Below are 14,659 nucleotides of genomic sequence, written 5' to 3'. Positions count from 1 at the left end.
CTCTAGTTGGCATAACAAGAGGCTGGTCGGATTGCTTGCTTCTGAACAATCTTTCCAAAGGGGAATGAGAATCAGAGGATCAGAGCTTGGTACCTGGTGGGACAATGTTAATTGTACCTGAGTCAGTTCTGATGAGGAACTCCACATTATGATGGTGATGAGGGTTTGAGATGACCAGATATTACAAGAAGACACACTGAGTTGTTGACTATTGCTAGATCAGGGATTCTGGCCTAGGTTGGTTTCTTTGATAGGGGAAACTCACAAAATTCTAAGACATAGCATGGAATAATGACTCCTGAATGTTTTACCAGGTACTTTTTTGTGAAGACCCATCACAATGAGCTTTGAGCCACCATCTACACTCCTGGAACTCTCAATGAAGAATCTGCTTAGGAATGAGGCCTTGGCCATCTCAGTTCTGCAGCAGCTCCCCTCGGAGTTCTTCCCGTCCCTGTTCAAGGAGGCCTTCAAGAGCAGACATATGAAGATACTGACAGCAATGGTGGCAGTATGGCCCTTTGTCTGCCTCCCTGTGGGAGCAATGATGAAGGTCCCTGATACAGTGATATTGCAAGCTATACTGGATGGTGTAGACATCATGTTGACAGACAAGGCTCACTTCAGGTATGGCCAAGGAATAATACAATGGGTGTCACTGAGTTACTGGTATAGAACCAGTGGAGTCATGTAGAATTGTGTCAGTGGTGGTTTGGAGGCTTGTGTGGTTCTCCACTTTGAGGTTGGTAGAAGTAGAAGCCTCTATATATAATTTGAGTAATAATATAATCAACCTTCAGAAGTACAGGGTACCTCAGTGTAGATGTAGCCATAGTAGCATTAGCTTTCCCTGTCCTCTCCACCAGGTAATAAGATTAGAAATCAATAGTAACTGGATGGAGAGAAGCAGGAGAAGCATCTAGACATAGCTCATGCAAAGAGCCCTTGGCTGACACATGTTGTTGCTAACATCAGAGAACTGCAATGAAAGTTGGCTCTGTGTTAGTTCTCTACTTTCATTGTAACACTTTATGTTTTTCCCTTCACAGAAGGTCAAAGCTTCGAGTGCTGGACCTGAGAAACATGCACAATGTCTTCTGGGATGTATGGCCTGGAATACAAGGTTTAGACTGCTCTAAAGGGACATTGAGTAAGAAGCAAACAGGAAATGGCCATTTTAGATACACAGTGAGGAGGCTCCTGAAGGTGGTCACTGATTTTGATCTAAGATTTGACCTGAATGAACAGCAAGCATACTTGTTGCAGTGGGCCCAGCAGCGAAAAGGTTCTGTGAGGCTGTGCTGTATAAAGATGTCAATCTGTGTGACTCCTTTAGACACTATCATGATGGTCTTGAAAACTTTCCAGCCGGACTACATTGAGGAACTGGAACTATCCACAAACTGGTCTCTGGTTATACTGAGTCATTTTGCACCTTGCTTTGGACAGATGAGAAATTTGCGCAGTCTCCATCTAGCTCGCATTTACCTGAACACCAACAAAGCTGTAAATACCATGGCAAGCATAGAGGAGAAGTGTGCTGCCAGGTTCATTTCTCAAATTGCCAAACTCAACTGTCTACAGCATCTCTCCATGGATGGTGTCTATTTTTCCAGTAAGCACATGAAAAAGTTGTTCAGGTAAGAAAGCATAAAGAGCTTTGTATATTACCACAGCAAACTTTCTTCTAGTACAATTGAGATTAGTGACCACCTGAGACCAGCCTGTCACTGTGAATTTCAGAATGATGGTCTCATTACAGCATCTGAGTATAGTCTTGATTCCATGTTAACTTGCCCATTACAACATCTGAGTATAGTGTTGATTCCATGATAACTTGTCAAATCTTCAGTTACTTCAATGACCATTTATCAATCAGCTAATGAGTTGTTGTTAGAGAATTGAAGAGACAATTTTTTTTAGTAGATGAACTAGTGGGTCTGATGTAGACACTTTAGGTGTGTTGAGTAAACTTCCTTTTGGTCCTGCTAACCCTGATAGCAAGGGAACAGGAAGGAGTATAGTGTCCTAAGGTGAAGAAGAATCATGCCTGCCCGTGTTACTTGGGGATCTCTGTTCTTATATCTTTGTGAACAGTAATCTAGTTACAGTTCCCAGGTGGAACCACTGTCCATTTATATCTCCCCATGGAGGGAAGGATGATTTGATCTCAGCTTTGGGCTCAGTAGATAGCAAATTGGTGGCAATGGGCTGATGATCCGTTTCAGGGATTGATGCACTGAGATCATGGACACAGGCTATTTTTGAAGTGGTAGGACTTCATTGACTTCTGCAGGGCACAGGGCAAAGAGGTCACCAGAACCATTTGGGACTAGACCTCCTTATTTGTGTCCTTCTGAGATGTATTGGCTATCTCTGGTTCTCTGACAAAGTGAGAATGAGAAGCTGCATAGTTGTGTTCTGAGTCTATCATACGGATTGTGATTGGTCTGATAAGGCAATGGTGTGACTCTAGTGAGCAGACAACAATAGACTGTGTCTTCGGCTCTAAAAACGACTGTCTTTGCTTCAGTGCTCCCCTATACTGGCTGATTTTGTATCAAGTTGACAAATGATAGAGTCATCCAAGAAGTGAGACTTCATAGTATCAGGCATTTGTCAATCCTAAAGACTGTTTCTTGTAATTGGAGATTAATTTGGGAAGACAAAATCTACGTGACTGTGTCCATTCCTGGGCTAGTTGTCCTGTGTTCTATAAGAAGGCAGAGTGAACAGGATATGGAGGGCCAACTCATAAGCAGCATTTCTGCATGGCCTGTATGTACAAATCTTGCTTCCAGGTTGCTGCCCAGTCTGAATACCTCTCCTGACTTCCCTCTATGATGGATTATATTAAAATACCTTCTCATATCATGTGACAGAACCAATCTCTTGTTTTTTTTTCCCTAGATGTGTCAAGAGCCCTTTGGAGACTCTTTCTGTCAGTCTCTGCCAGATCTCCCAGTCAGACTTGAAACACTTATCTCAGTGCCAGAGATTCTTCCATTTGAAGCACCTGAACCTCTTTGGTGTAGCATTATTTAACTTATGTCCCACACATCTGCTTTTTCTCCTCAAGAATGTAGGAGACACTTTGCAGAGCCTGGAGTTAGAGCACTGCAGGATGGGAGACTCTCATCTTAGTGCCCTCTTGCCTGCCCTGAGCCAGTGCCTCCAGCTAACCAGGGTCAACTTATATGACAATGACCTATCTATGTCTATCCTGAAGGAACTTCTCCAAAGCATGACCCACCTAAGCAAGTTGACTGAGGAGTTCTACCCTGCTCCACTGGAATGCTATGGTGAAAGGGGTCATGTCCTTGTTGACAAATTTGCCAAACTATATCCTGATCTCCTGGATATACTCCGATCCAAAGAGACAGCCCAAGAAAGTCTCCTTTGGAACAGAATTCTGCCCTTAATGTTTTCAGCGCTGTGTCTATGACCTGAAGACCAGACTTTGTCCGTGTTTGTCATGAACAGGAGTAGGTTGCTCCTGGAATCTGAGAGAGAAATTCAGAGCATAGGACTTCAGTAAGGTGTCCAAAACATGTGGTTTCTGATACTCTTTGATGCCTCAGGAACAAAATATTCTTCAGTGGAACTATGCCACATTCAATGACTTGATGAACTACATTGAGACCATGGAGGAAAGGTGTCATGTAGGATCAGAAACACAGATTTACACATACAAGTGTACATCTCTCAAGATAAGTACACTAGTGACTTCCCTCTGCAAGTTAATTTTAAACTTATGGTCAGATTAGGAACCTGGATGTTCTCATCTGGTCCCCAACTCAGTCATTTACCTCAGTTTTTCATTCAAAATCAGAATGGCACCTCATCTATTATGATCATGGAAATTGTAGTCCAAGACCAGTATCAAAATGAACTGCTGTCCTTTATGACATTGTTCTCCTTTCTTTACCTCCCAATGTTTGGTGGTTTATGTGCACATTGATGTCAAGCTGAACTGATTGGTGAAGACACCGTGTCCTTTGAAGAATGTCTTGGAGTATGGAGAGGATTACAAGCAGGATAATCAGAGAGGAGGCACTGTGTATACACCAAAGTCTGCTGAGGGAAAAATCCTTACCTAGAGACTAGCTGCACCTGAGACTAGATGTTAATTATTCAGATGTAAGCTGGGTCTTGATTTTGTTAAATGAGTACCCACTCTTGTTATTTACATCCCCTTTTTTTTTCACTGTATCATATAACAATAAAATAGTTGTTAAATTGTATTCCATTTCCTTGGTTTTATTCACAATATGCACTAGTAGTCTTTTTCTGAACGGTTGCTGTACTGCTTGCTAACTCACATAACTTAATAACTGGAGATGGCTCCTAAAAATTCACCCACTGGACAGAACTTACCCTGGGAGCTGTCATGACTATGAAGATAGTTTTTCCTACACAACTCCTTAAAATTAACACTTTCTAAGACGGGACATTTAATAGAACTTGCAATTCCATCTACACTCACATAAGTGGGCTATCACACCTAAGGTCCTCCTGTGAATATGGGACATCTTGTTCTTCCAAAATGTCTGTAAATGTTGAATCTCAAACTGCAATTGTTTGCAGCCACTACAGGCTACACTGAATCTATCCAGTCAGATTCTGATTCCTTTCGAGTGCAATGTATTCACCAAGATGAGTGGTTTTTACTCTTGATGCTCACCAGGTATTTCTAATGTTCATGGGCTTCCAGTTATTTAAGACAATGGAGTGGCATAAGTAGCAAAGTGCCCTATGGTTGGAATCATCCTCCTGGTTCTTCAGCTCTGCATCAAGCTTCCAGTCTATACCCTCTAATGTGAACATTCTAGCTATATCTCTGCATCTCAAAGCACTGATCTTCATCCTACACACAAACACACACACACACACACACACACACACACACACACACACACACACACACATTCTTTGGGGTAATCTGCTTCCAGGAACAGAGCCTATACTATCAACTCATATTCTTTTTACAGAGTACTGACTATCTGGGTCTCTGATGTATATCACAAATCAAGACAGTACCCCTTAGAGAGTACAGAGATGGCTCTGCAGTTGAGAGCACTGGGTACTCCATGTAAGGACAAATAGGTATAAGAAAAATTGTTTACTGTTTTTTGTTAGTTATTGTGATAGTCTAGACAAGACATAGCTGCAGATTCTCCTAAATGGTGAGCCCTGAATAAACACTAGAGGTCGAATTAAACAGATACAGCAGGTTGTATTGAGAAATATACATGTATCTACACATATTCACAAAATAACAATTACTGACAAAAAGAGGTCAAGGACTTCAAAAAGAGGAAGAGGGACCCATTGGAGGTGTTGGAGGGAGGAATTGAAAGGGTTAAATTGTATAGCTGATAATCTCAAAAAGAAAAGAAAAGAACATTTCTGGCTGAGTGGCAGTGGCACATGCCTTTAACCCCAGTACTCAGGAAGCAGAACCAGGCAAATATCTGTGAGTTTGAGGCCAGCCTGGTCTACAGAGCAAGATCCAGGACAGAAACGAAAACTACACAGAGAAACCCTGTCTCAAAAACAACAACAACAAAAAAATCGTTTCTGGACCTAAACAAGTATATTTGATTAGGAAAAAGAGCATGGTCTGAAGAGCAAATTCCTTCACATCAGTATTAGATGAAGGCAGACTTTTCACACAAGTTCATGTTATTCCCTGAATTTTAGACCAGGAAGCGTGCATAGCACAATCCCAGATATGACTGTGGTGATATTTATTTGTGCTGGAATGTGGTGATTTTTTTGTGCTGTAATAAATAAAGCTTGCCTGTAGAACAGAGGAAAAAGCCAGCCACAACACAGAAGTCATGTAATGTTAGCATATGCCTTCAATCCTATCACTTGACAGGCAGGATCTCTGTGTGTTCAAGGCCACACTGGAAACAGAGCCAGGTGTAGTACATGCCTTAATTCCTAAACTAGTTAAGCATGGAGATCTGGAGATCTGTACAGACAGACAGGAAGTGAGTGACAGAACTGGGCAGGAAGAAGAAGTGATGTAGCTGGGTAGAAAAAACAAATCAGATGGCAGAACAGCAAGGCACATGTGATGTGGGTAGAAAAGAAGTAACTGGTATTTGGAAGCTGCAGAGTTGGTGAGGTAAAGTTAGCTGTGGCTTTCCCCATTTCCCTCATCTCTAAGGATTTCACCCCTATGTCTTGCTCCAAGTTTTTTTTATTTAATAAGAACACTCTAGAAATTCATCTACAATTGGCACCCAACAAATGTGGCAAGAACTCATTAAAAAACCATTCATGGGCTTACAGGCCCCCTAGCTCAGGCCCAGGTTCACAACTCAGGCTGGAGCACATAGCCAGACTCTCTTTGGCGTTCTTTCTTCTGGCGGGTGGTGGACTGTCTCTGGATTCCAATCCCAGACTGCCACCACACTAGGTAGCTACTTTGAAATTCCCTTGGACTTCTACTGTTCTACAAATTCGACAGACTTGGTGAGTCAATTAAGATGCCTTATTGGGTGAAATCAGTTAAAAGAGAATTTTTCCCACATTATAAAATGGGAAACATCTTTACAATAGATGGATTATGCCACTGTTTGATAACACATTTGGCAGTCTGAAAATGGAACAATTAAATGAGAGGATAATTAATGTTGATGGGATGTATGAAACATCAATTATGAATATTATTTGTTTAATCATTTTTATTTTAGCATTAAAACGGTTGATGAATTTAGGTGCTAAGATAAAAGATTTGGAAAAAGCTGTTAAAATGAATCATAAAGACATTCAGACCCAGACAGGAGAATTTAAAAGTAAACCTAATTCAAGATTGATTTACACATTTACAGAGAGACAGCCTGCTTTCAAACAACTAAACTCTATCTATTCAGTAACCTTAAGAACTGCCAGATGCTCTTATACAAGCTAATTGGACTCCAGTGGAAACCGGAGATTTAAGGAGATTTAAGGAAGTATCATATGGCATATGGCATAGTATCATAAGGCATGGATTCTCCATTTGTAAAGAAATTGTGAAACTCATGATGAAATTGTAAAAATTATAAATAAACGACATTCTTGCTGGGCGGTGGTGGTGCACCCCTTTAATCCCAGCACTCAGGAGGCAGAGGCAGGTGGATCTCTGTGAGTTCGAGGCCAGCCTGGGCTACAGAGTGAGTTCAAGGAAAGGCACAAAGCTACACAGTGAAAACTTGTCTCCAAAAACCAAAAAAAAAAAAAAAGAAAAAGAAAAAGAAAAAAAAAAAGAATAAATGACATTCTCTTGAAATGTTTGGTAGACACAAGTGCAGATGTTACAATAATTGCACCAGAATTTTTGCAACCAAATTGGTCTTTTCAGGAGGTATATGTTCAGCTGTTAGTGATTGGAACACTATCTCAAGTGAAACAAAACATGACATGGCTTGAATGTATAGGGCCTCAAGGACAGAGAGAAAATTAAGTCATATGTAGCTATTGTAGCTATAAATTTATGGGGCCATGTTCTATTACAGCAATGGAATACTCAGATTAACATTTCCCCAACATCAGAACAAAACAATAAACTAATACATGTTTCTGACAGAAATATTAGGAAATGCTATAAAGAGCAGTCACTGGCCATCCAGATTGTACAAGAACAGGGCACAACAACTACTGATCTTTCAAAGACACTAACAGTTCTACCTTTAAAACAATTAACAGATAAGCCTGTATGGGTTCAGCAATGGTTTTTAACTACAGAGAAACGGCAGGCTTTAGAAGAGCTGGTACAAGAGCAGTTAAATGCTTAGCATATTGAAGCATCTTTGGAAACCATGTGAATATCCTGGGTGTGGATTCAGAAATCTGATCAAGAGTGGAAGGCATTTAAAAAAAAAGTTTGTATATGACTCCAAATACTTTTAGGGATTTTGTCATTAGTGAATGAATGGTGGTATCCTCTTGCTATTCCTGTATTTGCGAGGGCAAGGCAGGAGGACTTTGAAGTTCAAAGTTACCTTCAACTATTAAATGGTAACCTGTGATACTTGCTCTCCTGTCTCATACCAAAACTATACTCAAGGTCACTCAAGCAAGTAAACAAAAATAAATCTCAGGGAAAACCCTAGAAGCCTAGAGGAATGATCTGCCTGACATCCAGGACATTGGCCTTGCAGACATTACTAAATCTACCATTAGGGAATCTTCAGGAATGAAATGCAACTTATGCTCACAAACACATAACTCTTTGTGCTATCCAATGAAAATATTTCAGATTTTGGTTGTGAGCCAGGCTTGTTCATACATAGGATGTTAAGGGTAAAGTATCATTTGTTAGAAGCCAGCATGGTCCACATTGTGAGTTAGACGCTGCCTTTGGATTCACATCCATTTCCAGGGGATCTCTGTCTCTGAAATGCAAGGATTACAGGCATTGTGCCCTATCTATTGGCACTGTGACTAACACCTAAGAGAAATATGTAAAAGGAAGAAATATTTTCATTTTACTGTAGTTTTCTGAGGATTCTTTTTTGGTTGAGCTGGTTCCTTTGCTTTTAAGGGCCAGTCAAGGAAGAACAATTATAGTAATAGAGCTCTATGGTGGGTTGAACTAAGGGTATGTGGAACTTGATCCTAATTAGTCTTATCCATTAGAAACTAGGACTCCAAAATCAGTGTAATGACCTGAAATATCAGAGAAGCAAAGGAGTAGCCACTAGTGACTTATTACCTCTCCAAATGTTCAGACTGTAGGGGGACCAAGATCCTGTCTCTACATACCTTACATTATTGTCTCCACCTACCAATTGTGTTAGGATTAAAGGTAGTAGTCTCCCAAGTGCTGTGATCAAGGGCATGAGCCACCACTGCCTGGCCTCTATGATTACCTATTGTTTAGCTCCACCCTCTGATCTCCAGGCAAATTTTATTTACCAGAACATGAATAAAATATCATAGCTACATTTCCCAATTTCTGTAAAATTTAAAACAAAGGTTTTAACTAACATAGAAAAAACATATACAATAATTACAATAACTATATACAAATATATGCAGGCAATAATTACATTAACATTGTCTAGTCCATAACATTTGACAAATTCAGAGAGAGTATTCCATTATCTAGCCTATCTTTGTGAGTCCAAATTGGAATACCTAAGTCACTTTGTATCCTAACTAGCATTACCACATTTTATATCCCCCTTTTCTTTTACAACATGATCCCTGAATCTAATCTCCTTTGTTCAGCTTTTTTCTTGACATTGCCAAGAACAACTTGTACCCAAGATCCCTTAAATATCAATAAACATACATAACCCATCCTTTGGAATTATGGGTATAATACTCTAGACTACTTCCTGTTGATTGGGGGCACTGGCAATCTTTGTGGAACCCTGAGAAAATTTAGGGTTATGGTCAAGTACCGACTGGAGAATTCTGTGAGGCTGGATCATCTCAGTCAGCAACCTTGAAGCCTTTCTGGATGTAGAACTCGGAGGAAACTGCAACAGTGGTGCTGTGAAATATTGGGGCATCTGTGCCATCTGCTCCCATCAGAGATTTTTCAGGGGGGCTTCTTTGATCACACCTTATTTTTCTAAACCCAGAATGCAATCAGAGTCACTCATTTGCTGTGGAAATAAAAGCAGAATGTCTTTCCCAAAGTAAAGAACATTTTAACTCAAATTTTTGAAGTCAAGATATTTAAAAAAAATATATAGGTTGGTTTAATTCAGTAGTTTTCACAATCAAATGTCTTTCAGCAGGTATCATTTGCTCTTTAACAGTCAAAAAATCCAAAAACAACACAATGAAATATAGAATTCAGACTCTCTGTGTATTTTCCATCTTTACATAGTTCATCATATTTTGTATTACTCTATTTCCTTTTAAGGGCTTTGTAGCTAGAGTTTTCCTGCCTGGCCCACAGTCAGGACAAATCTCTCTCACCTGCCAGTCCCACAGCCGCTCAGACCCAACCAAGTAAACACAGAGACCTACATTGCTTACAAACTGTATGGCCGTGGCAGGCTTCTTGCTATAGCTTATAGCTATAGCAAGCTATAAGCTTCTTGCTTATAGCTTAAATTAATCCATTTCTATTACTCTATACCTTGCCACATGGCTCGTGGCTTACTGGCATCTTCACATGCTGTTTATCATCATGGCGGCTGGCAGTGTCTCTCAGACTCAGCCTTCCACTTCCCAGCTTTATTCTCCTCCTTGTTCCGCCTACACTTCCTACCTAGCCAATGGCCAATCAGTGTTTTATTTATTGACTAATCAGCAACACATTTGCCATACAGAACATCCCACAGCAGGGCTTTACTATTATTTTTAAATCATTTTATAAATTATGATTATCTACCCTTTCTCTTCTCTCTCCCAAGACTATGCATATTTTTCAAACATACTGTAAATCATTTAGAGGTCTTTTTTTCTTGTCTGGATTGTCTTTACTGCATATCTCTTTTTCTGATGACATGAGCCTTTAAACCGCTAAGTGGTGTGGATAGGATCTCTGCCTCTGCCATTCCTAGTTTCCTCAGAACCAAGCTTCATGGTGGAGGCATTAGTGACAGGCATGTTTACCTCCCCAACCCTGGGGAGCTTCTCAGTCCAAGCTGCTATTTAGTAGCATGCTGCCTGTTATTCATAAAATCCATTTAAGTATTTGGTATCAGGGCCTCTTAAAAGAGTCATGTGTTTTTTGCCACTAGCACTGAGTCAGGAAGCCATCTTTTAAAGGAGCTGTGCCTCTGCCTGACACTAGCAAACAGCCTACCCAAGAATAAGCAGTTACCAAGAAGCTGACTTTTGACTGTTTTTGTCTGTTTAGAATCCTTTTTAAAGCCTTTTCAGGCTTTATGTGGAAATTCTTGCCAAAAGTTTGGGTGCCATTTGAAGCATGATCCTAATTAGGAGTCAAGTATCAGCGTAATAACCTGAAAGATCATCGAAGCAGAAGAGCAGCCATGAGTGTCTTCTCATCTCTCCTGATCCTGAGAACAAAAGTGGGCCAAGAGCCTGTCTTCAGATGCTATATATTTCTGTCTCCACCTCCTAATTGTGCTGGGATTAAAGGTATTAGTCTCCCAAGTGCTGTGATCAAGGGCATGAGCCACCACTGCCTGGCCTCGAAAGTTAACTTGTGGCTAGCTCTGCCCTATCATCTCCATGCAAGCTTTATTTGTCAGAACACAAACAAAATACTACACACCAGTTTTGTGAGAATATAAAAAAAATTTTGACCCAGGCATGAGACTATTCAATGCTGATATTTTTCCACTATGGACCTTGGGATGAAAACAAATGTGAGAAGGATCACAGGAATGTCTGATGCTTTCCTCAATTTCTAGAGAAAATGTAGGGCAAGTGATATTCCCAAACCTTAGACATTTATCTGAAGACAAATGACAGTTTTCTGCTTTTCATAGCCTTTAAAATCATGCCAGTGAAGTGAGCTTCTCTACTGAATTGAAACCCATATCGCTGATCAAAGTAGATGTCATAATTAAAATGAAAATTGTACAAATTGTGCTCAAGTTGTTGATGGCCTTGACTTCCCTGGTACCTAGTTCAGTTTTTCTGGCGTTAATTGGGAATAGATCCCAGATGTGTCACCAGCTGGAAGAGTTTGCCCAAGAGTCTTCTCCTGATTAATGTGGAAAGAACTGAAAAATAAAACCAAGGGACTCAATTTGACATAATGGAACAGAGCCACTTATCTCTTGGTAGACAGGAAGTTGAAAAGACTAAGGGAAAACAGTTCAGCCATTATAGACCATCCACAGGCAGGACCATAGAAACACTATCTCAGCAGGCTCCTCGTTCCATATTTCCTCCAACTCCCAAAAATCTTCTGAAGTGTGGCACATTGTAATGATAAGACTGTTGATAAGCTCAGAGACTCAAGGATCATTCTTCCTATAAAGATACTCACAGAACCATTCAATGAGTTGACATGTTAACCCTGTGTGTATCTGTCAGTTTCACCAACTTTGCAATGTAGATTAGTCATCAAATAGTAGTTTTGAAGTCAGTTGTGACTTTGTGAATCTCTGTGACTAAATGACAAAGGGAGCATGTGTGCCTGTATGTGGTATGTTCATGGAAGATATTGCTTGGAATGTACATTACTTGTCATCATTGAAACAAAATATATGACAGAATGTCTTAGAGGAATAGAATATATATTGTATTATTTCAGATGATTCAGTCTGTGTCCAAATGGCCTCTTATACTTTGGTAGAATATCACTGTGAAAGGAGCATGATATAGAACATACCAAATCTTCAGCATTTGCAGGGCAAGAGGCAGAGTGAAAAGGTACACATGATGATGCCAGGATAAGCTCTAGCCCAGTGGGCATACCAAGGTGTGTCCTACTCTAACTTTGTTCCACCTTTCATTTTCAACACCTCTCCATAAAGACATCAGTCTCACATTCCTGAGGTGACTGAGCTATCAGCTGCCTTCAAATACTCACAAGTAATTGTCTGTGGGACATAAAATGGAGAGGGTTTATTGAAAGCCAAGACTTTCTAATTCAATTAAGTGTGAACCAACATTAACCATCACAGAGGATCAATACAGATAATTAGTTCTTCTCTTCATGCCTGTGAAAAAATCCCAAGAGAAGTAATTTAAGGAAGAATAGTAGGGCTCAGGGTTCCAGGGCTTACATTCTACTGCTTACTGTTTTTTAAAATTTACAAAAGCTGAGGTTATATAAGAAGAGGGCACCTCAACTGAGAAATTGCTGCCATCAGCTTGGCCTGTTTGCATGTATGTAGGGCATTTTCTTGAATGATGATTGATAGGGAGAGTATCACGCACTGTAGACAGTGTCATTCCTGTGCATGTAGTCTTGGGTTATATGAAAAGCAGGATGGTCCTGCCTTGGGGAGCAATTCAGTTGGCTCAATTCCTCTATGGCTTCAGCTTCAGTTTTATTCCTGAGGTTTTTTCCTTACTTCAATGATGGACCATAACACAGAAATTAAAGATGAAATAAAACTTGTGCTTTCAAAAGCAATATTGATTAGTCCAGGAAACATTTGCTGCAGGGATGATATGGCAGTGCTAAGGTAGTAACTTTTCCTGAGTGACACAACCCAAATATATTTTATTTGTTTGTGTTTGTTTTTGTTTTTGTTTTTCTGGGAGGTGGGAGGTTCAAGACAGTGTTTCTCTGTCTAGTTTTGGTGCCTGGCCTGGATCTCACTCTGTAGACCAGACTGGCCTTGAACTCACAGAGATCCACCTGGCTCTGTCTCCTGAGTGCTGGTATTAAAGACATGCACAACCACCTGGCCAAATATGTTTATTCATACCAGAAATGGAATGCAGTTCAGAACAAAGTAACCACTGCTACAATGTCCATCTTGGTTAACCCATAGGGTATTATTGGGGTTCCTAATGGGATTATGGGTGAAGGTTTATCTACAAGGGACAGGGAAGACTCAAAAGTAACTGTAACAAAATTCCTAGTTCAATCCTGAGAACTCAGGAAACCTGAAACCATGAAGCTCTCTGTAGACTTTGAAGGAAGCTTCACAGTCCATCAATCTCTTATCTTTCTATTTTTCTCCCACTTCCTTTCCCTCTCTTCATCTTCTTCTTTTACTTCTTCTCTTCTTCCACCTCTTTCTACACATCATAAAAGTCCTTTTCCTCCTCCTTCTTTTTTTGGCAAATGGTCTTACTTTTTAGTTTTTGCTGGCCTGGAAACAAGTAGACAGACCAAACTGACCTTGAACTCACTGAACTCCACTTAGCTAGACCTCCCCACATACTGAGATTAAAAGCATACAATCAAATTGGGAATGAAATTTCTCGTTTTATAGTGTGAGAGAAAGGGATCTGGATTTAAACTCGTGAAGCTAACCATTTTCAAAAGCAACATTTTCTAGAGTCTCCCATGTTCACAAATAATATTCATGTTATCATTTTATATAGTCAGGCAGCAGTGGGTTCATTGGTTTATTTCTAGATCCTCTGATTCATTTGTCTGTGCATCTCATTCATCACAGCACCATGTTTGGGGGGGTTATGTTCACACTGTAGAGCCATAATCTAATTTGAAAACGATTATTGTGCTTCCTCCAAAATTTCTTACTGCATAGGAATCTTTTGGACACTTGGCATCTTTTTTGATCCCCTGTTGCTTGTTTTTTGCTCTTTGACTCTTTGCTTTTGGGGTCCTACCACCCAGCTCCCAAATAAACCACACAGAGAGTCTTATTCTTAATTATAAATGCCCAGCCTTACCTTGGCTTCTTTCTAGACAGATTTCCTTAACTTAAATGATCCCATCTACCTTTTGCCTCTGGGCTTTTACTTTTTCTCTTACTTATGTAAATCTTTCTGTTACTCCAAAGCTGGCTGCATGGCTGTTTTAGAGTAGCATCCTCCTCTCCATGTTTAAATTGTGTGATGGCTATTCTTTGTTGTCAAATTGACTATATCTGGAAATGACTGAAATCCAGAAATGGTGGGCACAACTGTGTGGGAATTTTCTTTGTTTTTAGTAGGTGGATTCACTTCTATTCCAGAACTTTGAGGTAGAAAGACAGGCCTTTTTTTCACATCTAACGAAGACAAGAAAAACACCTTTGATCTAGATCTTGACGGGGGAAGATGCACACATTTGATCCAGATCTTGAGTGAGGAAGAA

The 14,659-nt window shown here is 40.1% G+C and overlaps 1 protein-coding gene across 1 annotated transcript; it reads left to right on the top strand.

Annotated features, from left to right (window-relative positions):
• The first annotated feature begins 340 nt into the window (after positions 1–340).
• LOC128124317 (PRAME family member 12-like) lies at positions 341–3,445 on the top strand. Its single transcript, XM_052760467.1, has 3 exons — positions 341–627; positions 1,050–1,640; positions 2,911–3,445. The coding sequence occupies exons 1-3, from the start codon at positions 341–343 to the stop codon at positions 3,443–3,445; spliced, it is 1,413 nt and encodes a 470-aa protein (XP_052616427.1).
• Positions 3,446–14,659: the final 11,214 nt, after the last annotated feature.

The sequence above is a fragment of the Peromyscus californicus genome, unplaced genomic scaffold, assembly GCF_007827085.1.
Source record: "Peromyscus californicus insignis strain IS unplaced genomic scaffold, ASM782708v3 Scaffold_4__1_contigs__length_199733344, whole genome shotgun sequence".
Taxonomy (NCBI): Eukaryota; Metazoa; Chordata; class Mammalia; order Rodentia; family Cricetidae; genus Peromyscus; species Peromyscus californicus.
Note: the sequence above shows the minus strand (reverse complement) of the source record. Positions and strands in the feature narration are given on the sequence as shown.